The 25,684-nt window shown below is 41.4% G+C and overlaps 1 protein-coding gene across 1 annotated transcript; it reads right to left on the bottom strand.

Annotated features, from left to right (window-relative positions):
• Window positions 1–506: 506 nt before the first annotated feature.
• On the bottom strand, window positions 507–17,383 carry OXA1L (OXA1L mitochondrial inner membrane protein). The gene is made up of 10 exons (XM_032622706.1): window positions 17,287–17,383; window positions 16,692–16,853; window positions 3,994–4,207; window positions 2,613–2,756; window positions 2,273–2,358; window positions 1,919–2,083; window positions 1,622–1,726; window positions 1,369–1,531; window positions 1,201–1,281; window positions 507–1,117 (listed from the first exon to the last, which is right to left on the bottom strand). Exons 1-10 carry the CDS (start codon window positions 17,347–17,349, stop codon window positions 990–992), a joined length of 1,311 nt encoding a protein of 436 aa, XP_032478597.1. The 5' UTR covers window positions 17,350–17,383; the 3' UTR covers window positions 507–989.
• Window positions 17,384–25,684: the final 8,301 nt, after the last annotated feature.

Here is a 25,684-nt window from a genome sequence, read left to right as displayed (position 1 = left end):
TTTAAATTAATTTATTTTTGGCTGTGTTGGGTCTTCGTTTCTGTGTGAGGGCTTTCTCTAGTTGCGGCGAGCAGTGGCCACTCTTCATCGCGGTGCGCGGGCCTCTCACCATCGCGGCCTCTCTTGTTGTGGACCATAGGCTCCAGACACGCAGGCTCAGTAGTTGTGGCTCACAGGCCTAGTTACTCTGCGGCATGTGGGATCCTCCCAGACCAGGGCTCGAACCCGTGTCCCCTACATTAGCAGGCTGCGCCACCAGGGAAGCCCCTGGCTTCATTTTTATATAGTGTCTCAAGGACAGCTCCCATTAGCCTGGCAGGAAGACTAAAAACAATCTTATGCTTGAAAGAATCTGAGTATTTCTTCTCTCTTGAGCCAGCTGCTGAAGGCTGACGCAACCAGTCTCTACACAAGAGAACACCTAAGCTGCTGTAGCAAAATGCTAGGTTGTTCGATAAAAGCTTTATCAACTTCCTCTTAATTATCACCAAAAACTTACGCATATCTACTTCTTGAAGAATATTTTATAGGTAATCTTGGGGTAAATGAATATGTTTCCTCCAGATACAGTCTACACTTACCACGCATACCTCTGACCACAAAGCAAGTACGGACGGGACAACACATCTAAGCCCTTAATGCCAGGCTACAACACTGAGACGCCTCCTAAGAGCATGGGCCAACAAGAACAATCATCACCCAACCTATTCTTTTCTCTGAAGCACTCAGTCCATTTCCCTGTTTAATAAGTGTCAGGGAGAAGCACGTAATACGGACGTTTACTAACTCAGCAGATGGGAAGATCACTTGGCTCCCCAGTGTTCTTTTACACTTAGGTGGAAGAGTCTGTAGCGGAATCCACTTTTAAAATGAACATCAACATGTCCCACAGTTTCTAGGTCTGGGGCAAGGACCCAGCATCAGTTCTTGTTCTAAGGCTGAGTCTTTCAAGAGAGAGAGTTCCTGCCAGTGTGAGCAGGGAAGAGAATTCAGCCAAGTGTGTCACTCCAGGGATGCTTTGACTTTGGTTTGTTGCTGCTGCTATTGGGGGTGTTGGGAGGTCCATTCTTTCCAGGCTGTAGCAGAGGGTTGTGGGTAAAGGTCTGTCGTAAGGGACCTGGGGGAAGGAGAAAACCAATCTTGATGAACAAAGGAAGGGAAGAAACAAATGACAGAATTTAGCCTGCAAGTGTTATTTACCCCTGGCTGCTAGCTCCAAGTGATTCTGCATGCGTCGTTCACGCTCCTGTAGCTGATGTGCCATTTCGGCATTCTTCCAGCCTGTGTAAAAAGGATTAAGGCAGTTTGGTCGTGTACCCACTTCCAGGCCACTCTCCCCAGTTCCTATTCACGGAGGACAGGCCTTACCTCTTTTGAAGCTCTTTATGAAGCCCTCCTGGGGAGGTAATTTGTCTGAGTCATGCACAACACGCCGGGGGATTTTAAGTACACTGCGTACAGCTGGAATACGGAGGCAGGCCACCTGGCCCAGGGAAAATATGTTGGAGGAGAGCCAGTACATGAACACTGCCTGGATGAGAAGGAAGAGAAGGTACTCAGAAGCTGCGTCCCGGGGCAGCCTGCCGGGAGACTTGGAGCCAGCCCCTAAGACATTACTTACCGAGGGGAAATGGATAGTTATGGGCAAGACTGCCAGGGGCATCAATCTGATAAAATTTCTCATCCACTGAAGGTCAGAACTTTGCATGCCAGTTTCAGCACCTAGCTGCAAAAAAAAAAAAAAAAAAAAAAAAGCAGGGGAAGAATAGTAAACGCATGGCAATTTTAGTTGAATGTGGCTCAGATTTCTTACCCATCAACTCTATTTCTCCAGGGAGTGAAGAATGACCGTTCTATATAACTACTTTCCCCTCACTCCCCATTCTGCAGGCCTGGCACTCGGCGAACCTGGGCTTACCTCAAGGACACCCCACATTGTAGCAGTGACCACCAGAGGTAACATGTAAGTGGGGTCAGATAGTGTGAGATCCTGGAACCACCAGAGGCCACCTGTCTGCAGGCTGGGCACAGGAAGGTTAGCCATTTCTCTCAAGGCAATGAAGAAGGAGATGAAGATCGGGGCCTATGACACAGGAGAAACAGTGTCAGGACCCTTTAGTAGAAGGGACATTTTAATTACTCCATTACTGAAACCCATGTAGCATAGTATCACCACCACATGCTTTTTTGGGGGGTCTAGGGCATGGGAAACACAGAGGAGTAATCTGATTGGTTCTGATGAAGTTAAAGAAGGGAAATGTTTTTTGCTCACCTGAGTCAGAGGTAGAATGAGAGGTCTGAAGAGTTTAATATCATGCTTTTTCTGGTAGAACGTCATCTCCGAGGAGGCCCTGTAAACTGTGAAGGGAGTGGAAGCTAACAGCTGGGCTAACAGCTAGGTTGGAGGAAGTGACCATCCTCATCACCTGGCCCATAAGATTTCCAACTGACCCTGGCCAGTCACTGGAAGCATTAGGCCTAAGAAGCAGGTAAATCTTAGAACTCGCCCAACTGTAGCAACTCCTGATTTAGGCTGTTCCCCCAACCTGAGCTGAATGTCAGGGAAAGCGCAAATGTGGTCCTCACCCATGCTCATTCTGCAACTGACTCACATTCAGTATGGTTTCCTGTCAACTTGGCCTCTCTGATTCGAGCGGAAAACTTCTGAATCTCTGGCAAGTGGTTGTGGATGTTAGCTGCCTCTCGCTGGCCCTTCACGATGAGAGGAAACACCAGGCAGCGCGCAAGGACTGTACCTGGAAAACACGAAATAAGACTGGAGTGAAATTCAAGCCATTCTGCAGCTAGAAGGCTGAAGGTTTTTAGGTCCTCACTGAAAGGGTCTCCTAGCCCAGACTTTTCCACCCTGTGACTCGTGCCCAAAGGGCCCCAAAACAACGGGTACGGGTATGACAGTTCCTTCAAGGCTCAGTCTTCTGCTTTGACGTCAAAAGTCTGGCATTAACTTCTCTAGGCAAATGACCAGGAATCTTGTTTCCTTGAACAAAAAGGTGACAGAAGCCACTTTTGTAGATCAGTGGTTTCCAAACTTTTCTATGATCAGTGGACTCCTTTTTTCCCCAACTCTAAGTGTAACCCCAATATACATAACAAATAAAATCAAGCTGCCCTGGGTGAGGAGGTAGTCTGACTATAGGATTGTTCAAGCTCTGGCCTTTGCTTTGCTCAGAAGCACTTTTACAGAACTCTGGGGCTCGCAGGAATGAAGTTTGAAAGCCACTGTCCTAGAAATGCCTGCAGTAGGAGGTAATCTGGTGGCCTACTGCTTTAGCTCCCTCCTATTTCTTTTCTTACACTTCACATTTCTTGATCATTTCAACAAATATTTATTTAGTTGATGGTATCTGTGGGTAAGCAAGTGGGCCTGGGCTGAGAAAAGACCAGGGGGAGATACAGGTTTAGGCTTTATCAACATTATGATGAATGGTGTGAAGTGGACAGAGAAGGGAGCTAAGGATGGAACCTGGAATCCCAGCACTAAAGGGGCAGGTAGAGTACTGAGCAATGGAGATGGGAGGGTGTGGTCAGAAAGACAGGAAGAAAATCTACAAAGATTGTCGCAAAAGCCAAGGGACAGGGCTTCCCTGGTGGCACAGTGGTTAAGAATCCGCATGCCAATGCAGGGGACACAGGTTCGAGCCCTGGTCTGGGAAGAACCCACATGCTGCGGAGCAACTAAGCCTGTGCGCCACAACTACTGAGCCTGCACTCCAGAGCCTGTGAGCCACAACTACTGAGCCTGCATGCCACAACTACTGAAGCCTGCGTGCCTAGAGCCTGTGCTCTGCAACGAGAAGCCACCTCAGTGAGAAGACCGCGCACCTCAATGAAGAGTAGCCCCCGCTCGCCGCAACTAGAGAAAGCCCGCGTGCAGCAATGAAGACCCAACACAGCCAAAAATAAATAAATAAATAAAGTTCTAACCCTAAGCCCCCATTTCCTCTACTGTTGTACAAGATATATCCCCCTTACATGCAGCAATGGCCCCCCACCAAGGTAGGCCTAGGTTAACATGCATAAATTCCAGTAAGTTCTGGATCAGTCCCACTGGGGTGTATGACCCCAGCCCAAGCTCAGTGAAGCTCTGTTCTGCAGCAGCCAGGATGATATCTGCAGTGTCTCCAGAAGCCACCTCAGGTACTTCTGTAGGTGGGGGAGTTGCAGGAATGACCGGAGGGGCCTGAACCTGTGGGGAAAAAGGAGGAAAAAAAAAAAAAAAAGCCAGGCGTTATACTCGGGGAGGGAGGGACACACACATAGAAATCGAGGTCCCTCTTATTATAACCAATACTGGGGTACTCCCTTGACTCCCTGTTTCTCGTTCTCCCAGGGTAGCCTACATTGTCATAGAATTCAAAGCTTAAAAAGAACATTTTATGCCAGGAAGTCAATGAAAAAGTACATTATTTTCCTGGATTTTGTAATGCTTGTGGTATCTGTCAGCTTTTAAAAACCATTACTTTGTAAAGATTTCTTATTCTAAATAAATATTCCCACTCATGTTTTTTAAGAAAGGATATTTTATTTTCCCCTCTAGGCAGAAAGATAAGTGACTCAAAATAAGACTTCATGATTCTCCTTCGTGTTGGGAAGTTATTTCTTGTGCATTTTCCAAACTTCAGTCATTTGAGTATCACTGGCACGATTCTGCATACACTGAAACTATTATAATTTTTCTTTAAACAACTCAGTTTTTAAGATCAAAAATATCTACTTGGTCTCATCCTGAGAAATATTAATGTCCATGAAATCAGGGATATACAAGTTATAATCAAAGATATACAATTATAAATTGTGTCAACTGAAAAAAAAAGCACGACCTAAAAGTTGAGAACTGTGTGTTATTTGGGGCATTACTGAGGACTTAAGTGCAGGACAAAGCCTCTCAGCTGTGAGGGACTGTTCCGAAGAGGTAAGGGAGAAGCCAGGATGTATATGAGTTTTTGCAAACAAACAAAAAAACAACCCAAAAGCCAGGTAGTCAAACACCAAAAAATTACTGCTAATTAAATAAAAACCAGATGTCTCAGGTTAATGAATTTAGTGCTTTTCTATGAATAGAAAGACACCAGAATTGGCGTTTACTGAAATCAGTCCTTTGATTTGTACCTTAACTATCTAGGGCCAGTATTCTGTTTCTCCATCCTGACTTCCCTCAGGGTGCACTGCTGGGGGTGACTGCAGTGGCTGATGGTCCCAACATCCTTTGTTTAGTGATAAGGCAGGTGACATTCTTTGTCCTCAGCACCTCCTTCTAGGCCATAAACTGGACCAACAATTGGGAGGCATTTCACGACCGATTCTGTCCCATGGCACTAGGAAGGCAAAGATTCTGCTGATAGGCTACTCAATTTGCTAATTTTTGGATCAGGCCCTGTCGATAATCTAAAATTCTCTGGATCACCTGGATGAAGAATGTTGCCTGCGGCATCAGTAAATAAAGGATGCTGCAGCCATTAAGCCATCAGCCACCCTCAACTGTACACCGAGGGGATTCAGGATGGAGAAAAGGTGCACATCAAAGGCATGATTTCAACAGGCCTAGACTCTTAAATCATTCCACACATGGAAGAGTACTAAACTCATGCACTTGAGATGTCTGGCTTTTAACACTAATCTTTTGATGTTCTGACTACCTGGTTGTTTTTGCAAAATTCCTACATATCCTGGCTCCTCCCTTTCCTCTTCGGAGCAGTCCCTCGGAGCTATCTCAGAGGATGTCCTCTGGCTTAAGTCCTCAGCAAGACCACTGAATAAAACATAATTCTCAACTTTTAGGTTGTGCATTTGTTTTTCAGTCAACAATTTTGGTGACCACGAAGGGAACCAGAGCAGAACTCTCTCCTTTGCCCGAACTCTAAGAGGATCCAGGGCCTGGTACCAGCAGAGGCCTCTTGGGCCTGTCTGCCTCCTTGGAGAGTCCAGATGGATTTGGGTGATTCTTGGATCTCCTGATTATTGGTTAATGATCCTGAGTTTTATCTGGCAGTGTCTAACTGCCCAGTTGAAAGCTACTGGGGAAACCAGGCGGAAAGACTGGGAGTTGCTCAGTTGAGACAATAAGGAGTCTGGACTGGGTGATTAGGTGAGAGGCTGGCCTAACATCTTTGCCTCCAATTAAACACTCTCGCCAAGTCTATGTATGTACAAAACTTATACTTACAAGTACTCAATTGGGAATTAAAGGAAATCTTGCCCTGAAAATAGCCCACATGGGGCTTTTTTTTTTTGCTGCATCTCATGGCATGAGAACTTCCCGGGCCAGGGATCAAACCCACACCCCCTGTAGTAGAAGCGAGGAAGGACCACCAGGGAAGCCCTGGGGCTCTTTTACTGCATACGCAATTAAGTTAGAGAAAGCAGCTTGATAAACCATCTTTTCAGAGTTCTGACCTTAAAGAAATAAAAGCCCTTCTGGGGGAACTTGCAAGTGTCTCCCAGTGTCTGAGATGTAAATGTTCTACTTGATCTTCTTAAGTGTGCGAGTGCACACATGTGTGTTGTGTTTTGTGAGAACTTGGTCTCTGCCATCCAGAAGGTACATATATTCTGCAGCCAACTGAACAGACTGAGATTCTGAGCAGTCTTTTTCCGGACTGTGCGAACTCTCAGGGGCTTTTTGCCATTTTAACTTTTGCTGCGTCAGCCTGTACAACAAAGGCCTTTACTTTCTTGGGCTATTTTTGGGAGTAAACCTTCTGTATCTTGGTTAGGTGGCATCCTTCGCACTCTCTTGTGGGGATGCTTCTTTCGTCCTATTGGTCTGAATCACAATTAAGATATACCTCATTAATGGCCAGATGACAGGTCTTTTAAATTGGAAAACCTATAAATCGGTAAATCTTTAGAGAGTCTCATTATAAACAGCTGTTTTATCAGGACCCATGGAAAAACCAAATCAGAAGGTGGAAAAATATATATAATGGTTAACCTAAGAACTCCTTTAGTTTAAACCAAACAAAAAACTGGCTTGGGAAGCCTTATTCCTGGTCTCTGCTTCCCCTCAATGGGTGTTATAGATGCTAAAAAAAAAAAATCAATAATGTTAATTAGGTTCATTAACAGGGAAATAAGAAAAAACTGAAGGGAAGGTCTAGAGACTTTTTCCCAACAAGGTGGAAATTTTAAAGGGACTTGTCCCAAAAGATAAGAAGTCTCTAGATGGTTTTTAAGAAATGGAATAAATAAAATGGACGTTAATGGGTCTAAAACAAAAGGTTTTGCTACAATACTACCTAAAGTTGGATGGGCTTTAGCCCCCTTTAGGGATTCCCATTGATCTTCAACATTAAGGGGCCCCAAACAAGTCTGCTCTATTTATCCCAATTTAAAAAAAGAAATGTATGTTTAAAAGGCTGGAAGAAAATTTCATTGAGATATCTGACCAACAATTACTTGGGGCAACATATAGGCCAATTAGTCAAATTAAAAGATTGACAGGGATTTCCCTGGTGGTGCAGTGGCTAAGACTCCATGCTCCCAGTGCAGGGGGCCCGGGTTCCATCCCTGGTCAGGGAACTAGATCCCACATGCTGCAACGAAGATCTCGCGTGTGGCAACATAAACAAATATTAAAAAAAAAAAAAAAGATTTACAAAGGGTCTGAGTCCCTTGGCTCAGCTCCTCACTGGGAACCCCAGTGCCTTTTATTTTTTTAAATATTTGTTTATTTATTTGGCTGCATCAGGTCTTGGTTGCAACACGCAGGATCTGGGTTATGGTGCGCAGGCTTCTCTAGCTGTGGCGCGTTGGCTCAGTAGCTGTGGCTCACGGGCTCTCTAGTTGTGGCACACGGGCTTAGTTGCCCCGTGGCATGTAGGATCTTAGTTCCCCGAACAAGGATCGAACCCACGTCCCCTGCACTGGAAGGCAGATTCTCAACCACTGGACCACGAGGGAAGTCCCCCAGTGCCTTTTATACAAAAATACTATGGGGTCCTAATAGATGGCGATCCTAACAGAAACTAAAGTTAAAGGCATAAAAGTTAAAAGAATGGAGACAAAAGTTTATAAACTTTGGTATTAAATGAGCTTTATATAAGATCGTTACATGTCTTTTGCCTAATTATATTATGGGAAAGACATGTTTTACTGGGGAATGCTTCCTTGCCCGATATAACACAGGGCATATAAATCTGCCCCTCAGGAAATATAATTAAACACACTAAAGGAAACCAACAGGGTTACCTGGGCCTGCACAATATAAAATAAAAACTGGGAGCAATATTCAAGGGCTAATAAAAGTAATAATAGAGATTTTGCTCTGGATTTAACTTGTGAACTCAGAAAGAGGACTTTCGTTGAATGTCTTATGCAAGCTTTTAAAGGCATGGTTAAGTTAAACCCTAAAATTCTAGAACATAGAACTCATGAATTTCAGTTTAGTTGGAAATCTTCTCAGTGATATAAAAAAGCAAATAAAAGAAAATACAGTTGGGCAAATCAAGCTTTTAATATCATTTAAGCGGCAAACCAGTTCTTTGGAGAATTAAAAGCAACTGTCTTTGTCTTGCAAATCTCTACAAATCAAAAATATAAATACAGCTCACAATGACTTGAGGCTGAGCCTAATTAGTTCAATCAGGTAAAATCTGAAACCAAGGAAAAAAGAGAAAAAGGCCTTTTAAAAATCAAACTGCTAGAAAGGCTCCCTCACTCAAAATCTGGTTCATACTCTTGAAATGATCTGTACTTGTTTTTGAAATCTTTTGTCACTTTGGTTGAGTAAGTATTGTTTCACAGTGACCTATGATACTATGCGACCATGTGTTTTGAAACCTTTTTGATATTTTTGACAAGCTTACAAGTAACAATTCTAACTAAAGTTATTTTAACCTCCAGCTAACTCTGGGATGCTTCAAAGAAACCCTGAGGCATCTCAGAGACAAATTTAAACGTTGGCTTATTTGGTAAGTTTAAATTACTTGAGAAATACTGTCAACTGACTGGAGACAAACCTTAGGTTATATTGTATGGGTAAATGTCATTAATATAGCTATTCCAAAATGTATATGGAATTCCTAAAATTCCTGGCATAATGTTATCAGTCATAATTCTAGTTATTATCTTAAAATGCTGTACATCACAGAAATATCCAAGTTTCTTGTCAATTACATTGTAATCAGATATTTTTCTTTTTAACATCTTTATTGGAGTATAATTGCTTTACAATGGTGTGTTAGTTTCTGCTGTATAACAAAGTGAATCAGTTATACGTATACATATATCCCCATATCTCCCTCCCTCCCACCCTCCCTATCCCACCCCTCTAGGTGGTCACAAAGCACCGAGCTGATCTTGTGCTATGCGGCTGCTTCCTACTAGCTATCTATTGTAACCAGATCTTTAACCATGCCATTTTAAGTCTTTTGTGGTTTATAGACAACCACTGTTTTACTCTGGAGCTTTTATAAAATGAAGATCTTCAAGAAGATTCATAAAAAGAACTTTCTGGGACTTCCCTGGTGGTCCAGTGGTTAAGACTCTGTGCTTCCACTGCAGGGGGCGCAGCTTCGATCTATGGTCAGGGAACTAAGATCCTACATGATATGTGGCGTGGCCAAAATAAATAAATAAATAAAAAGAACTTTTTGACAAATGTAAGTTTCTGACAACTTTTAGATCATACCACTGACTTGGGTAAGAAATTACAAAACTCTAATGAAAAACGTGATAACTTCATCCAGATCAACAGCAATTAATTAAAAACATGGGACTGAATGAACTGATAAATATCATTTATAATTTTCTGAAATATACTGGCTTTTAATCTTTGTTTTCCAGGAAACCTTTCTTCTTAGGCTATGATCTAAAGCAAGTTGATAAAGTATACATTTGTAAACAAAGATGAAACATTTATCTTTCTACTGATCCATCCAGAATTTGGCTTCTCCAGCTGGCTCTCTCCTGTGGACTTGATGTTTTTTTTTTTTTTTTTTTTTTTTTTTTAATGCGTTACGCGGGCCTCTCACTGTTGTGGCCTCTCCCGTTGCGGAGCACAGGCTCCGGACGCGCAGGCTCAGCGGCCATGGCTCACGGGCCCAGCCGCTCCGCGGCATGTGGGATCCTCCCAGACCGGGGCACGAACCCGTGTCCCCTGCATCGGCAGGCGGACTCTCAACCACTGCGCCACCAGGGAAGCCCCGGTTTGTTTTTTTTTAAATAATTTATTTTTGGCTGCATTGAGTCTTCGTTGCTGTGCATGGGCTTTCTCTAGTTGTGGCGAGTGGGGGCTACTCTTTGTTGTGGTGCGCGGGCTTCTCATTGAGGAGGCTCTAGGTGCGCGGGCTTCAGTAGTTGTGGCACGTGGGCTCAGCAGTTGTGGCTCACGGGTTCTAGTGCGCAGGCCCAGTAGTTGTGGTACATGGGCTTAGTTGCTCCGCGGCATGTGGGATCTTCCCGGACCAGGGCTCAAACCCATGTCCCCTGCATTGACAGGTGGATTCTTAACCACTGGGCCACCAGGGAAGTCCTGACTTGATTGTTTATTGTGACCAGATTACTACTATTTATACTAACCATTATTTTAATTTGTTCTGTTTCCAAATTGTTTATGCCTTGTGTTTCTCTCTGCTGTACTATGATCTGATTAACGTTACTAGCTATAGTGCGTATCCTGTCTATTTTATTTTTGGCCGCGTCGTGTGGCATGCAGGATCTTAGTTCCCCGACCAAGGATCAAACCCGTGTCCCCTGCACTGGAAGCACGGAGTCTTAACCACTGGACCACCAGGGAAGTCCTCCTGTCTATTTTATAAGGTTGTCTCTTGTATTAACAATGTGTAACCATGGCTAAAAGTCTTGAGACAGTTGACCATATATGTAACTCTACATAGAATAACTGTAATAGTGCAACTCTAGATAAGGGAAAACATTTCCTGGGTCCTAACAGACGAGTAAGACAGTTGATCCAGAGAATTTTAGATTATGAACAGGGCCTAATCCAAAAATCAACACATTGGCCTATAAACAGAATCTTCCCCTGATCTAGGAATGTGTCTTGCTAGCAATGTGGGACAAAATTGGCCATGGAATGCCTCTCAAAAACATTGATCTAATTTATGACCAAGAGGAGGCACTGAGGACAAAGAATGTTGCCTGTCATATCAGTAAACAAAGGATGTTGGGGCCATCAGCCACTGCAGCCACCTGCAAGGGTGCAACCTGAGGGGATTCAGGATGGAGAAAAACAGAATACTGGCCCTAGATAGTTAAGGTGCACATCAAAGGAATGATTTCAATAAGCACTCCCCCCCGCAAAAGCCCAGACTCTTGCATCTTTTGTTACACAGAAAAGTACTAAGCTCATTAACTTGAGACATCTGGTTTTTCTTTAATTAAGAGTAATCTTTCGATGTTCCGACTACTTGTTTTGTTTTGGCTTTCTTTGCAAAACTCCTATATACCCTGGCTCCTCCCTTACCTCTCTGGAACATTCCCTCAGAGCTGAGAGGCTGTATCCTAGTTAAGCCCTCAGTAATGCCCCAAATAAAACACAATTCTCAACTCTTAGGTTGTATATTTCTTTTCAGTTGACAACTCGTACCTCATTTACCTTTTTTTTTTGCTGCTGCACCCTGTGGCTTGTGGGTTTTATAACTTATGAAAATATCACCAAGTTAATTTTTTTCTTGCTGACAACTCTGCAACAGAAATAACATGAACTTATTGACCTTCAGTAAACCTCGGCACAATAAAAGACATGTCTATATTGATTAAACCAGCAAGCTTAAACTAGCTTTAACACCAGATATTAATTTAATATTGAATATTTCCTAGATCACATGAACCTGAAATTCATTCCAGCCAGTTTCCTTTATATTTAGAAATATTTAATTTGTAAGAGCTTACTTTTAAGTCAATTAAATAGAGGTCTTTTATAAATTTAGAGAGTATACCCAGAGGTAGTGACATCTCATATGAATAATGTCTACACACATGTAAACAGACAAAACTAGAGATCTCACAGTTTCACTTAAAAGACTTAGCTATGAATCAGGTATTACAATATAAACTTACTAGTTTATAAATAACAGTTGGAATAAATTAAATTCATTTGCTCAGACGACTAAGGCTTTGCTATTTGTGGAAAAGACTTAAGATTTGTATTTCTCTATGACATAAATCACAGCAAGACCTTTTTTGACCCACCTCCTAGAGAAATGGAAATAAAATAAAAAATAAACAAATGGGACCTAATGAAACTTAAAAGCTTTTGCACAGCAAAGGAAACCATAAACAAGACAAAAAGACAACCCTCAAAATGGGAGAAAATATTTGTAAATGAAGCAACTGACAAAGGATTAATCTCCAAAATTTACAAGCAGCTCATGCAGCTCAATATCAAAAAAAAACACCCAAACAACTCAATCCAAAAATGGTCAGAAGACCTAAATAGACATTTCTCCAAAGAAGATATACAGATCGCCAACAAACACACGAAAGAATGCTCAACATCATTAATCATTAGAGAAATGCAAATCAAAACTACAATGAGATATCATCTCACACCGGTCAGAATGGCTATCATCAAAAAATCTACAAACAATAAATGCTGGAGAGGGTGTGGAGAAAAGGGAACCCTCTTGCACTGGTGGTGGGAATGTAAATTGATACAGCCACTGTGGAGAACAGTATGGAGGTTCCTTAAAAAGCCAAAAATAGAACTACCATACCACCTAACAATCCCACTGCTGGGCATATACCCTGAGAAAACCATAATTCAAAAAGAGTCATGTACCACAATGTTCATTGCAGCTCTATTTACAATAGCCAGGACATGGAAGCAACCTAAGTGTCCATCAACAGATGAATGGATAAAGATGTGGCACATATATACAATGGGATATTACTCAGCCATAAAAAGAACGAAATTGAGTTATTTGTAGTGAGGTGGATGGACCCAGAGTCTGTCATACAGAGTGAAGTCAGTCAGAAAGAGAAAAAATAAATACCATATGCTAACACATATATATGGAATCTAAGGAAAAAAAAAAAAGGCCATGAAGAACCTAGGGGCAAGATGGGAATAAAGACACAGACCTACTAGAGAATGGACTTGAGGATATGGGGAAGGGAAGGGTAAGCTGGGACAATGAGAGTGGCATGGACATATACACACTACCAAACGTAAAATAGATAGCTAGTGGGAAGCAGCCGCATAGCACAGGGAGATCAGCTCGGTGCTTTGTGACCGCCTAGAGGGGTGGGATAGGGAGGGTGAGAGGGAGGGAGATGCAAGAGGGAAGAGATATGGGAACATATGTGTATGTATAACTGATTCACTTTGCTATAAAGCAGAAACTAACACACAATTGTAAAACAATTATACTCCAATAAAGATGTTTTAAAAAAAAGATTTGTATTTCTCCTTGATAAACCCTAAGGAGGGTATGAACTGGATTTTGGGTGAGGGAACCTTTCCACTGGTTTGAATTTTAAAAGGCCTTTCCTCTTCGGTTTCAGGTTTTACCTGATTGAGCTAATTAGGCTCAGGCTCAGGTCTTTGTGGGCTGAATTTACATTTCTGATTTGTAGAGATTTTCAAGACAGACAGTTGCTTTTAATTCCCCAAAGAACTGGTTAGTTGCCTAAATGATACTAAAAGATTGATTTGCCCAACTATATTTTCTTTGTTTTTTAATATCACTGAGATTTCCGACTAAACTGAAAACCAAGAGTTCTTAGGGTTCAATTTATCATGTCTTCAAAAGTTTGGACAAGGCATTCAACAAAGGCCCCCTTTCTGAGTGCACCAGTTAGACCCAGAGCAAATCTCTATTACTATTTTCATTAACCCTGGAATATTAGCTCTCAGTTTTTACTTTGTATTGTTTGGGCTCTGGTAACCCTACTGGTTTCCTTTAGTATGCTTAATTAATATTGTCTGAGGGGCAGATTTATATGCCCTGTCTTATAATACCAGGCTGGGGAAGCATTTCCCAGTGAGACATAATATCTATCCTACAGTATAATTAGGCAAGAGATGTAACCCTCTTACATAAAGTCCATTTAAATATTTTTATCTCAAGTCTATCAACTTCTATATCTTTAACTGCAGTTTCTATTAGGATCCCATCAACAAGCCTTGGTCTTAAAAGGAGTCCAGAAACTTCCTTTTTATCCCAATCATTTAATCTATTTTTGTATAAAAGGCTCTGGGGTCCCCAGTAAGAGGTTGAGCCAAGGGACTCAGGCTCTTTTGTCAATCTTTTAACTTGATCAATTGACCGGTGGCCCCGAGCAATTGCTGGTCAGGTATCGCAGTGTAAGTTTCTTATAGCCTTTAGAAGGGGGGAAAAGGTATATATACACACACACCCACACCCACACACACATTACACTGGGGTAAGTAAATATGGGTGGACTCGTTTGGGGCCCTTTAATGTTGGGGACCAATAACGTTGGTCCATCCAACCTCAGGTAGTGTATCAAAACCTTTTGTTTTAACCCTATTAACATCCGTTTTATTTATCTCATTTCTTAATAGCCATCTAAAGATTTCTTTATCCATTTGGGATGAATTCCTTTAAAATTTCCACCTGTTGGGAAGAAGACTCTAGACTTTCCCTTCATTTTTTTAACCTCCCTGTTAATCAGCCTCATTAACATTATCGTCAATGTTTTGCAACTGTAAGACCCTCTGAAGGGACCACAAATAAGGTTTCCCAAACCCTTTTTTTTAAACTAAAGGGAGTTTTAAGGTTAACTATTGTGTGTGTGTATCCACCTTCTAATTTATTTTTTATAGGTACCAATAAAACAGCTGTTTATAATGACAGTTCTCTAAAAATTTACCAATTTAGAAGTTTTTCCAATTTAAAGGATCCAATGGCTATTGATAGGTGGTATTTTAATTACAACTCAAACTGATAAGATGCAAGAAGCATCCCCACAAGAGAGTGCAAAGGATGTAGTCTTCACAGATCTAGAAAGTTTACTCCTAAAAGACAGTCTAAGAAATTAAAGGTCTTTGTTATACAGGCTGATGCACCGAAGATTAAGATGACTGAAGTCCCTGAGAGCTGGCGCAGTCAGACAAGACTGCTCAGAATCTCAGTCTATTCAACTGGCTGCCAAATGTACACCATATACGTACTTTCCGGATGGCAGAGACCAACTTCACACACACATGCCCGCACACGCACACACAACACACACATACGCACGCACGCAAGAAGATTAGGTAGTAGGTTTACATTTCAAAGACAGAAAAACGCAAGTTCCCTAGAAGGAACTTGTTTCTTTGTAAGGTCAGAATACCGAAAAGATGTTTTATCAAGCTGGCTTTCTCTAGCTTAACTGCATATAAAATAAAAAGAGCCCATATTGGCTATTTTCAGGGCAAGGTCTCCTTTAATTCCCAATTAAGTACCTACTTGTAAATATAAGCACAGAAACCTGGCAGGGTGTTAATTGGAGGCTAGCTTTCTGAAAAAAGGTTAGGCCAGCTTCTCAGCTAATCACCCAGTCCAGACCACTCAGAGTGCCTCAACTGAGTAACTCCCAGTATCTTTCAACTGCGCAGCCAGGTGCCCGTTAGACACTGCCAAATAAAACTCAGGATCATCAAACAATAAGTGGGAGATCCAAGAACCAGGAGAGACTCACCAAAATTTGTCTGGACTCTCTGAGGAGGCAGAGGGGTACAAGAGGCCTCTGCTGGTACCAAGGCTCCAGTTCCTCAGATTTCAGGTGAAGGGGAAAACTCTGCTCTGGGTTCCTTTGTTGGTAGCCCAGGCTATGACTGAAAAAAAATGCACGACCTAAACGTTGAGAACTGTGTATTATTTGGGGCATTACTGAGGACATAAGCCCAGGATACAACCTCTCAGCTCTGAGGGATGTTCCAAAGAGGTAAGGGAGGAACCAGGATGTACAGGAGTTTTTGCAAACAAAGCAAAACAAACCAGGTAGTCAAACACCAAAAAATTACTGCTAATTAAATAAAAACCAGATGTCTCAAGTTAATGAATTTAGTGCTTTTTTTTTTTTTTTTTTGCGGTATGCGGGCCTCTCACTGCTGTGGCCTCTCCCGTTGCGGAGCACAGGCTCCGGACGCGCAGGCTCAGCGGCCATGGTTCACGGGCCCAGCTGCTCCGCGGCATGTGGTATCTTCCCGGACCGGGGCACGAACCCATGTCCCCTGCATCTGCAGGCGGACTCTCAACCACTGCACCACCAGGGAAGCCCTAGTGCTTTTCTAGGTATGGAAATACGCAAGACTTTGGGCTTATTGAAATCATTACTTTGATATGTACCTTAACTGTCTAGGGCCAGTTTTGTTTCTCCATCCTGAATTCCCTCAGGGTGCACGGTTGGGGGTGGCTGCAGTGGCTGAAGGCCGCAACATCCTTTGTTTACTGATATAGCAGGTGACATTCTTTGTCTAATACACACACAGAATCACATCTCATACCACCATCAGTGGCTTGCCACCATTCTGGCAAACAACGCCTAGTATATAATGCAAATCTTTCCTCCTGTGCTCTCAATAATTTCCCCATTGATTTGAAAATCTATCCCAAGCAGAGATGCTATCATTTCGCGAGTTGGGTGGAGTGCGGACAAGAACTCTGCTCCACATTCCCCTCCCCCTAGTCAAAGCAAAATAAAAACAAATCAGAAAGAAGCACCACTCCTAACACTGCAAGGGACGAAACGTCTTTTACCTGGGCTTCTGCAAAAGAGATGGCAGAGGTACTGAGGCCCCGGGGGCCTGGGGCCGCGAGGATTACATAGTGTGGGTGCCCGCAGCAGCGGCCGGCTGGGAACCGGAGCCCCGCTGTCAGCGCTTTCCGGGGCCACTGGCAGGGCCCTGCAACGCTGTGGAACTGAGTGGGTAAAAGGAAGATGGAATCCTTTTACTGGGTGAAGTCGCTCATTATGCTCACCGTCTCCCCCCGCGCCCCCCCCCACCCAGACAGGCAGCCAGCTACTCCCCGCGCTCAGACTGCGACCCTGAAGGCTTGCAAGCTGTGAGTCCTGCATCTTAGCTACCGCAGACCCACGCCGGGGCCCAGAGATTGAGGCTAGGTTTCCTTAGAAGGAGTGACGCCTGTTCCCAGGAACAGACCACGATACTAGGCTGCTGAACCCGCGGAGTCGGGAACGGAGCCCTCCCGTGTCCTCATGTGACCCGAGGTCACAAGACGCAGATCTCGGTGAAAAGATCAGCGTCTTCTCATGCCCACAGCACGAGTCATTCCTGGCTCGGGTCACAGGAATAGGGTGGCATCCTGGCGCTCGGCTTCGGGGCATCCTTACCTGACGCTGGGGCCGTAGCAGGCGCAGAAGCTCCCGGCGTCCGCACATCAACCCCAGCGCCATCTTACCAGGAAGAGGATTTACGTTCGCGTCTGCGCACTCAGAACCGCAGCCTCGCGGGAGGAGGCCCTTTTGGAAATGGGCATGAAGCCAGAGCTGTCGCCACGCTCAGGAGGTAAAGGAGACTGGAGCTTGACGACCATATTTGAAGTGGGTAAGAAGCTGCAAAGGGCCATCTTAACAAGATCGCGCAGAGAGTGTTTTCGGGAGATTGAAGTTCAGAGCCATATCACCACCGGCGTTCGTTAGTGGCTGCAAAAACCTGGGAGGTTTTCTTTGTCGTTAAAATCCGTGATTATCCTGCGACTTGTTAAACTAAAAGGTACCCTCTAGACGACCTTGGCTGTCCTTGGTGTGGGGTTGTCCTGGCCAGTGATGTTCGATTCTTGTTGCTAGATAATTCTGTAATCGCAGATCCAGTGAAATTTAAGAGTGGTCTGGAGTTTGACAGGAATTGAGGGAAGGCAGCTTCTAGGAAATATTTTCCTTCCAGATAAAAAGACAAAGCTTCAAGAGGAGGCTCCATCTTTCTCCTTCCCTTTCCTTAGGGGTTGGTTGAGGAGCATCTTGTGACATTGAGGAAACAAATCTTTAAAGATGAAAGGTGGATCGTTAGGGAGTTTGAGATTGACATGTACGCACTGCTATATTTAAAATGGATGACCAACAAAGACCTACTTGTATAGCACAGGGAATTCTGCTCAGTATTATATAACAGCCTAAATAGGAAAAGAATTTGAAAAAGAATAGATACATGTATGATGTATATGTATAACTGAATCACTTTGCTGTACACCTGAAACTAACAATATTGTTAATCAACTATACTCCAATATAAAATAAGAAGTTAAAAAAAAAAAAGCTAACATGCTGAAGATGGTTGTATGGAAAGATAGAAAACCCCTGAATACTTGATGATGTCATTGAGCTGCTGCAGCAGGCTTGGAAACACCTATCTCCAGATTTTGTTGTGTAAGATAATTGAAGGTCTTTTTTGTCTAGACTGGTAGGTCTTTGTTGCTTGGGTTCTTGAAACTGATAGCATTTCTAGAGATACACGAGGTGAAGTTCCCCTCCTCCAAAGAAAAAAGAAGTAAGAAAGGTGGGAGTTGAGTATATTTGAACCCCTATGAAGACTCTCAAACTACAGAATGCTTTTGAAATAGCAAAATATAGTTTGGGAAAGATACAATAGCCTGAAACGATTTCAATCACTGCTAGTTTGGGCTGGTTATAAATACACCTGACAGGAATGGTAAAAACAGAAGGCAAAGAAATATAATACAGATTTAGCGGTAATTAGGGGTATGACCTATTAATCACATATATTGGACACCATTGTAAACAAGCTTTTTAAAGATTATTTTGAAAAATCAATACAGTTAGAAGTATACAGCTACAGAGCAGTTGGCAAAAAAAACAAAAACCAAACAACCTATCATATGGTAGACTGTTACTTTGGTGGCCCCAAATGAATCATTCCTCTCAGTTTTGCACCCCTGATAGTTCCCTCCTCTTGAATCTGGGCTGGCCTATGACTTGCTTTAATCCTTAGAATTCATTTTAGGCCTATGCCTTAAGAAGACAATACTTTTGCATTCAGGGAGATGCCACTGTGTTGGAAGTTTGACTTCTCAGACTTCCATGCTGTGAAAAGCCCAACCTAACCACACGGAGGAGCACTGAGTCCTTGGCTAACAGCTCCTGGTGAGCTCCCAGCCAACAGTCACCACCAGCTCTCCAGCCATGTGAAGAAGGCCATCATGGAAGTGGATTCTTCAGCCTCTACTGTAGTTACTTTGGGTGACTCTATGTGGAGCAGAGATAGGCTGTTTTCTCTGCTTAGCTCTGCCCAAGTTGCAAAATACAAGCAAGTAAAATGATTGTGGTTTTAAGCCACTGAATTTTGGAGTACTTTGTTGTCTGGCAGTAGATAACTGAAATAAATTTTAACGTTATGTGAATAGGTTTTTGTGCTTGGGAAAAGAGCATTTCCTTACCACTAAAGCTAACTGAGGTCTGCTTATACTAGTTTGCACTTATTTCTGATATTTCTGTGTGTTTTTATTGCCTTTTCATGGGAATTGGTTCTATTTTTCCTTTTAGATGGTACATTTCTAGAGGCAGGGAACAAGCCTCCTATCTTTTGTACTTTTTCCCCCCTCATTAAGCTTTTCTTTTTTTTTTAATTTTATTATTTATTTTTATTTTTGGCTGCATTGGGTCTTCATTGCTGTGCGCGGGGGCTACTCTTCGTTGTGGTGCTCAGGCTTCTCATTGCAGTGGCTTCTCTTGTTGCGGAGCACGGGCTCTATGCATGTGGGCTTCAGTAGTTGTGGCACGTGGGCTCAGTAGTTGTGGCACGCAGGCTCTAGAGCACAGGCTTAGTAGTTGTGACTCTTGGGCTTAGTTGCTCTGCGGCATGTGGCATCTTCACTTGCCAGGGCTTGAACCTGTGTCCCCTGCATTGGCAGGTGGATTCTTAACCACTGCGCCACCAGGGAAGTCCCAACAATGGTGTTGATATGAATATTTTCCTTTCCCATTTTGGCTTAGATTTAGTGATGGTTTACACGAGACCTATGTCCTGGTGGCAAACCTGTTGTGAACAAGAGATTTGCACCTGATTTTAATTCTCATTAGGCATATTAGGTTTTTGAAAGTGACTGACTGGCTGGCTTTCATTAGGATCACAAATTAAAGGATCATAAATTAAGAAAGCCATGATGTAGGTGGTCACTCTAGTTTAAAAAGAGCAATTGCTGTGACTTGGCTGTGTATGCACGCAATGTATGTGTGTGTGTGTGTGTGTGTGTGTGTGTGTGTGTGTGTGGGTATGCACTCATGTGTAGTTGTTAGTAGGATTGGGGAATGCAAAGATTGATAAAAACTGGCCTAGAGCTGCAGGTTTCAGGCAGAGGAAGAAGAAGCATAAAACCAAAATAACAGATGGCTACAGTGAGCTCAGTTTTTTCTTCCCTTCTGCTAGGAATTGAATGTTTGCGTCCAAAATTCCAATGTTGAGGGCCAATTCCCCAATATGATGGTATGTGGAGGTGGTACTGATCTGCACATAACTTCCAAACAAAATTGAACATCCTTTAAAGGAACACAATACAATCTAGACACTCAACAATATAATATTCACATTGTTCAACAGTAATTAAAAATTACTAGGCATGCAAAGAAGTAAAAAAGTCAGTAGGAGCAAAGTCAATATAAACAGACCCAGAAATAACAGAAATGACGAATTAGCACAAAATGATGTTTAAAAAGCTACTGTAACTATGCTCAATAATTTAAGGGAAAAAGTTAACATAATGAGGAGAGAAATAGATATGAAAAAAACTAGGTGAAACTTATAGAGATGGAAAATACAATATTCAGAAAATGAACAATTCACTGGCTGGGCTTAACAACATATTAGACAATGCAGAAGAACAGATCAGTGAACTTGAAGACCTAGCAATAGAAACCATGCAAACTAAAGCACAGGGAAAATAAAAGGCTAAAAAATTAAACAGAGTCTCAGTGACTTGTGGGATAATCGTAAGTGGTATATTATACATATAGTTGGAGTCCTGGGACAAGGGGAGAGGGACAGAGGAAACATTTGAAGAAATAATGGTTAAAAGTTCTAAAAAATGATAAAAACTATAAATTCACAGATCCAACAGACCACAAGTAGGATAAATACAAAATCATACCAAGCCACATCATGATTAAATGGTTGAAAACCAGTGATAAAGAGAAAAATCTCCCCCCACCCCGTGTTATTGAGATTCAATTGCCATATAACATATATGTTTAAGGTGTACAATGTGCTGATTTGATATATGTATATATTGCAGAATTGTTATCACAGTAAGGTTGGTTAACACATCCATCACCTCACATAGCTATGTTTTTTTTTTTCTTTGTGGTAAGATCTACTCATTTAGCAGCTTTCAAGTATATAATACAGTATTGTTAACTATAGTCACCGTTCTGTAATTAGATCCCCAGAACTTATTCACCCTATAACTGAAGGTTTGTACCATTTGACCACTTTCACCTATTCCCCCCCATCCCTTGCCCCTGGCAACAACCAATCTACTCTCTATTTCCATGAGTTCAGCTTTTTAAAGATTATACATGCAAGAGAGATCGTACATATTTGTCTTTTTATGTTTGACTTGTTTCTTTAGCATAATGCTCTCAGTGTTCATCCATGTTGTTGCAGATGACAAGATTTCCTCCTTTTTTATGGTTAAATACTATTCCATTATATATATATATATATATATATATATAATATCATGTTTTCTTTATCCATTCATCTGTTAGTGGATACTTGTTTCAGTGTTTTGCTTATTGTAAATAACGCTGCAGAGAACATAGAAGTGCAGATATCTCTCTGGGATAGAGATTTCATTTCCTTTGGATAAATACCCAGGAGTGGGATTGCTAGATATAGTAGTTCTATTTTCAAGATTTTGAGGAACCTCCATACTGTTTTCCAAAGTGGCTGTACCAATTTACATTGCCACCAGCAGAGTACAGGTGTTCCTTTTTTTTCCATATCCTTATCAGCATTTGTTATGTCTTGTCTTTTTTTTTTTTATGTCTTGTATTTTTGATAACAGCCATTCTAATGGGTGTGAGGTGATAATCTCATTATGGTTTGATTTGCATTTCTTTGATGATTATTGATATTGAGCACCTTTTCATGTACCTGTTGGTCATTTGTATGTCTTCTTAGGAAAAATGTTTATTCAAGTCCTTTGCTCAATTTTTTAAAAACATTTTTTATTTCTTTGATGTTGTATCTATTTTATTTATTTATTTTTGGCTGCATTGGGTCTTTGTTGCTGTGCACGGGCTTTCTCTAGTTGCGGGGAGTGGGGACTACTCTTCGTTGCGGTGTGCGGGCTCCTTATTGCAGTGGCTTCTCTTGTTGTGGAGCGTGAGCTCTAGGTGCGCAGGCTTCAGTAGTTGTGGCATGTGGGCTCAGTAGCTGTGGCATATGGGCTTAGTTGCTCTGTGGCTTGTGGGATCTTCCCAGACCAGGGCTTGAACCTGTGTCCCCTGCATTGGCAGGTGGATTCTTAACCACTGTGTCACCAGGGAAGTTCCCGTTTAAAGTGTTTTAAAGAGAGTATATAATGAAGTGTTAGGTAACAAAATACATATTAACTGTGAGTTCAAAGTTAATATGGACCACAACAGTCACGGAAAATTCATGAAAGAGGAGAGTGGATGAGATTTTGGCTGGTGCTTCCAGGCAGAGGGAGTAAAACAGCAGGCCTGTGGAAGATAGTATGAAGACTGGTCTGTAATGGAGTTAACCCTGTTATTCCTTTACAAAGACTTTATCCTAAGAAATTAACCAGTTATAGTCATAGATGTTAATTACAGTGCTATTTAAGTTGGTAAAAACTTGAAACAATAAAAAACAAAAAACAAACAAAAAAAAACTTGAAACAATCTCTATTTTGTTTAAGAGTTTCTCCTAAGAAAATAGTAAAAAATACCGATATTCAAAGATGATCATTACAGTGTTATTTAAAATGACAGAAATTGGAAACCATCTACATTTTAACCAATAGGGAAATGCAAATGGCTTAGGCTGCATTCATTCAACAGAATATGTGTTCATTTCAAAACGTATTTTTAACTATAACAAGTTGGCAAAATGTTTATGACTTAGTAAAAAATGTATATAATTATGTAAAACAAGCAGAATGCAAAACTATAAGTACATTATGCTGTTAATTTTGTGGAAAAAAAAATGCATGTCTTAGGAAAAAAGCCTGAAAGAAAATACACCAAACATTTTATATGAGGATAATCTCAAGGCGATGTAATTATGGGTGATTTTTATTTCCATCTTTACATTTTTCTATAGTTTTAACACTTCTAGCAATGATTATATATTTTGTTTATATTCCTAGATACTATCTGTATTAGCTTACTGGGGCTGCTGTAACAATATACTAGGCACTTAACAGAAATTAATTTTCTCATAATTTGGGAGGCTAGAAGTCCAAGATCAAGGTGTCAGCAGATGTGGTTTCTTCTGAGGCCTTTCTCCTTGGCTTGTAGATGGCAACCTTCTCTCTGTCTTTACATGGTTGTCCTTTTGTCTGCACATGTTTCTGATGTCTCCCTTTGGGTCCAGATTTCCTCTACTTATAAAGACAGTGGTCACATTGGATTAAGGCCCATCCTAAAGACCTTATTTTTGCTTAATTGCCTCTTTGAAGACCTTGTCTCCAAATACAGTTACATTCTGAAATATTGGGGGTTAGAATTTCAACATATAAATTTTGGGGAGACATGATTCACCTTATAGCACTATTTAAAAATGTGATTGGTATAATATTGAAAATATGAGAAACAAAAAATGGGGCAAGTGTGAGTAGAATAGAAAGATATATGGTGGCTAATGGTGGGAGAACAGGTGAAATAACAATGATACCTAAATTATTTTTTTCTTTTTTTAAGTTGAAATATAGTTGATTCACAGTGTTGTGATAGTTTCAGGTAGACAGCAAAGTAATTCAGTTATATATATGTATGTGTGTATATATATATATATATATATTCCTTTTCAGATTTATTCCATTATAGGTTATTACAAGATATTGAATGTAGTTCCCTGTGCTGTACAGTAGGTCCTTGTTGGTTATCTATTTTGTATATAGTTGTGCGTATCTGTTAATCTCAGACTCCTAATTTATCCCTCTCCCTCCTTTCCCCTTTGGAAATCATAAGTTTGTTTTCTATGTTTGTGAGTCTGTTTCTGTTTTGAATTAAGACCTAACTTAAAAAAAGAAACAAACCTAACTTAATTTTTTATATTCAGTTCTCTCTGTTCAAATAACTGGTGTAGTTTCTGTCTCTTGGCTAGACTCTGATTTTTACAGTAGTGGAGCTGGATTTGGGGAAGGTGTGGGTTTAATTTTGGATATCTGAATTTGCAATGACAGTGGGATATTCATGTATAAATATCTTGTACCTAGATGGAAAAATGACACTGGAGTTTGTGGGAGAGATAGGAAACTGAAAACATTTGTCATTGTCAGCACTGATGTGATGATGGAAACTGTAAGACTACTTGAGTTCTCTGGGTGAGCGGTGTGGGGAGCCAAGAGCAGATGGTTGACCATGGTCTTGCATATACTCACAAAGAAAAAGTAGCAAAATTTAAAAAAAATCACAAACTTGAACATATAATGATGATTTTATGATAAAGCATTGATAAATGAAGCTCATACCAAGACTTTTTTTTTTTTTTTTTTGTACAGTTAACTTCTTACCCAACCTGTGTTTCCAAGTCTATCCCAATATTGGGGCTATTGTGACAAATCAAAGCCTATGAACCCTGGAGCTCTTACTTTTTTTCCCCCAAGACCTTTGGGGAAAGCCCCCAGGTCACATTGAAGGCAGTGACTTATCTTTCCTCTTTTATCTTTTGGTTTTGCCAGTCTGCTAACAATACCATAGTGGTACTGCAGAACATTATAAAAATTATGAGAAATTTTTTTGTAATAGGTCTTTATTGGAGTATAATTCCTTCACAATACCATGTTAGTTTCTGTTGCACAACAAATCGAATCAGCCATATGCATACACATGTCCCTATATCCCCTCCCTTTTCAGCCTCCCTCCCCTCCTCCCTATCCTATGCTGCTGCTTCCCACCAGCCAACTATTTTACATTTGGTAGTGTATATATGTCAATGCTACTCTCACTTCGCTGCAGCTTTGCCCTCCCACCCCATGTCTTCAAGTCCATTCTCTATGTCTACCTCTTTATTCCTGCCCTGCAACTGGGTTCATCAGTACAATTTGTTTTAGATTCCATATATATGTATTAGCATATGGTATTTGTTTTTCTCTTTCTGACTTAACTTCACTCTGTATGACACTCTAGGTCCATCCACCTCACTACAAATAACTCAATTTTGTTTCTTTTTATGGCTGAGTAATATTCCATTGTATATATGCACCATATCTTCATTATCCATTCATCTATTGATGGACATTTAGGTTGGTTCCATGTCCTGGCTATTGTAAATAGTGCTGCAGTGAACACTGTGGTGCATGTCTCTTTTTGAATTATGGTTTTCTCAGGATATATGCCCGGTAGTGGGATTGCTGGGTCATATGGTAGTTCTATTTTTAGCTTTTTAAGGAACCTCCATACTGTTTTCCATAGTGGTTGTATCAATTTACATTCCCACCAACAGTATAGGAGGGTTCCCTTTTCACCACACCCTTTCCAGCATTTATTGTTTCTAGCTTTTGTGATAATGGCCATTCCGACCATCATGAGGTGATACCTCATTGTAGTT

The sequence above is a fragment of the Phocoena sinus genome, chromosome 2, assembly GCF_008692025.1.
Source record: "Phocoena sinus isolate mPhoSin1 chromosome 2, mPhoSin1.pri, whole genome shotgun sequence".
Taxonomy (NCBI): Eukaryota; Metazoa; Chordata; class Mammalia; order Artiodactyla; family Phocoenidae; genus Phocoena; species Phocoena sinus.
Note: the sequence above shows the minus strand (reverse complement) of the source record. Positions and strands in the feature narration are given on the sequence as shown.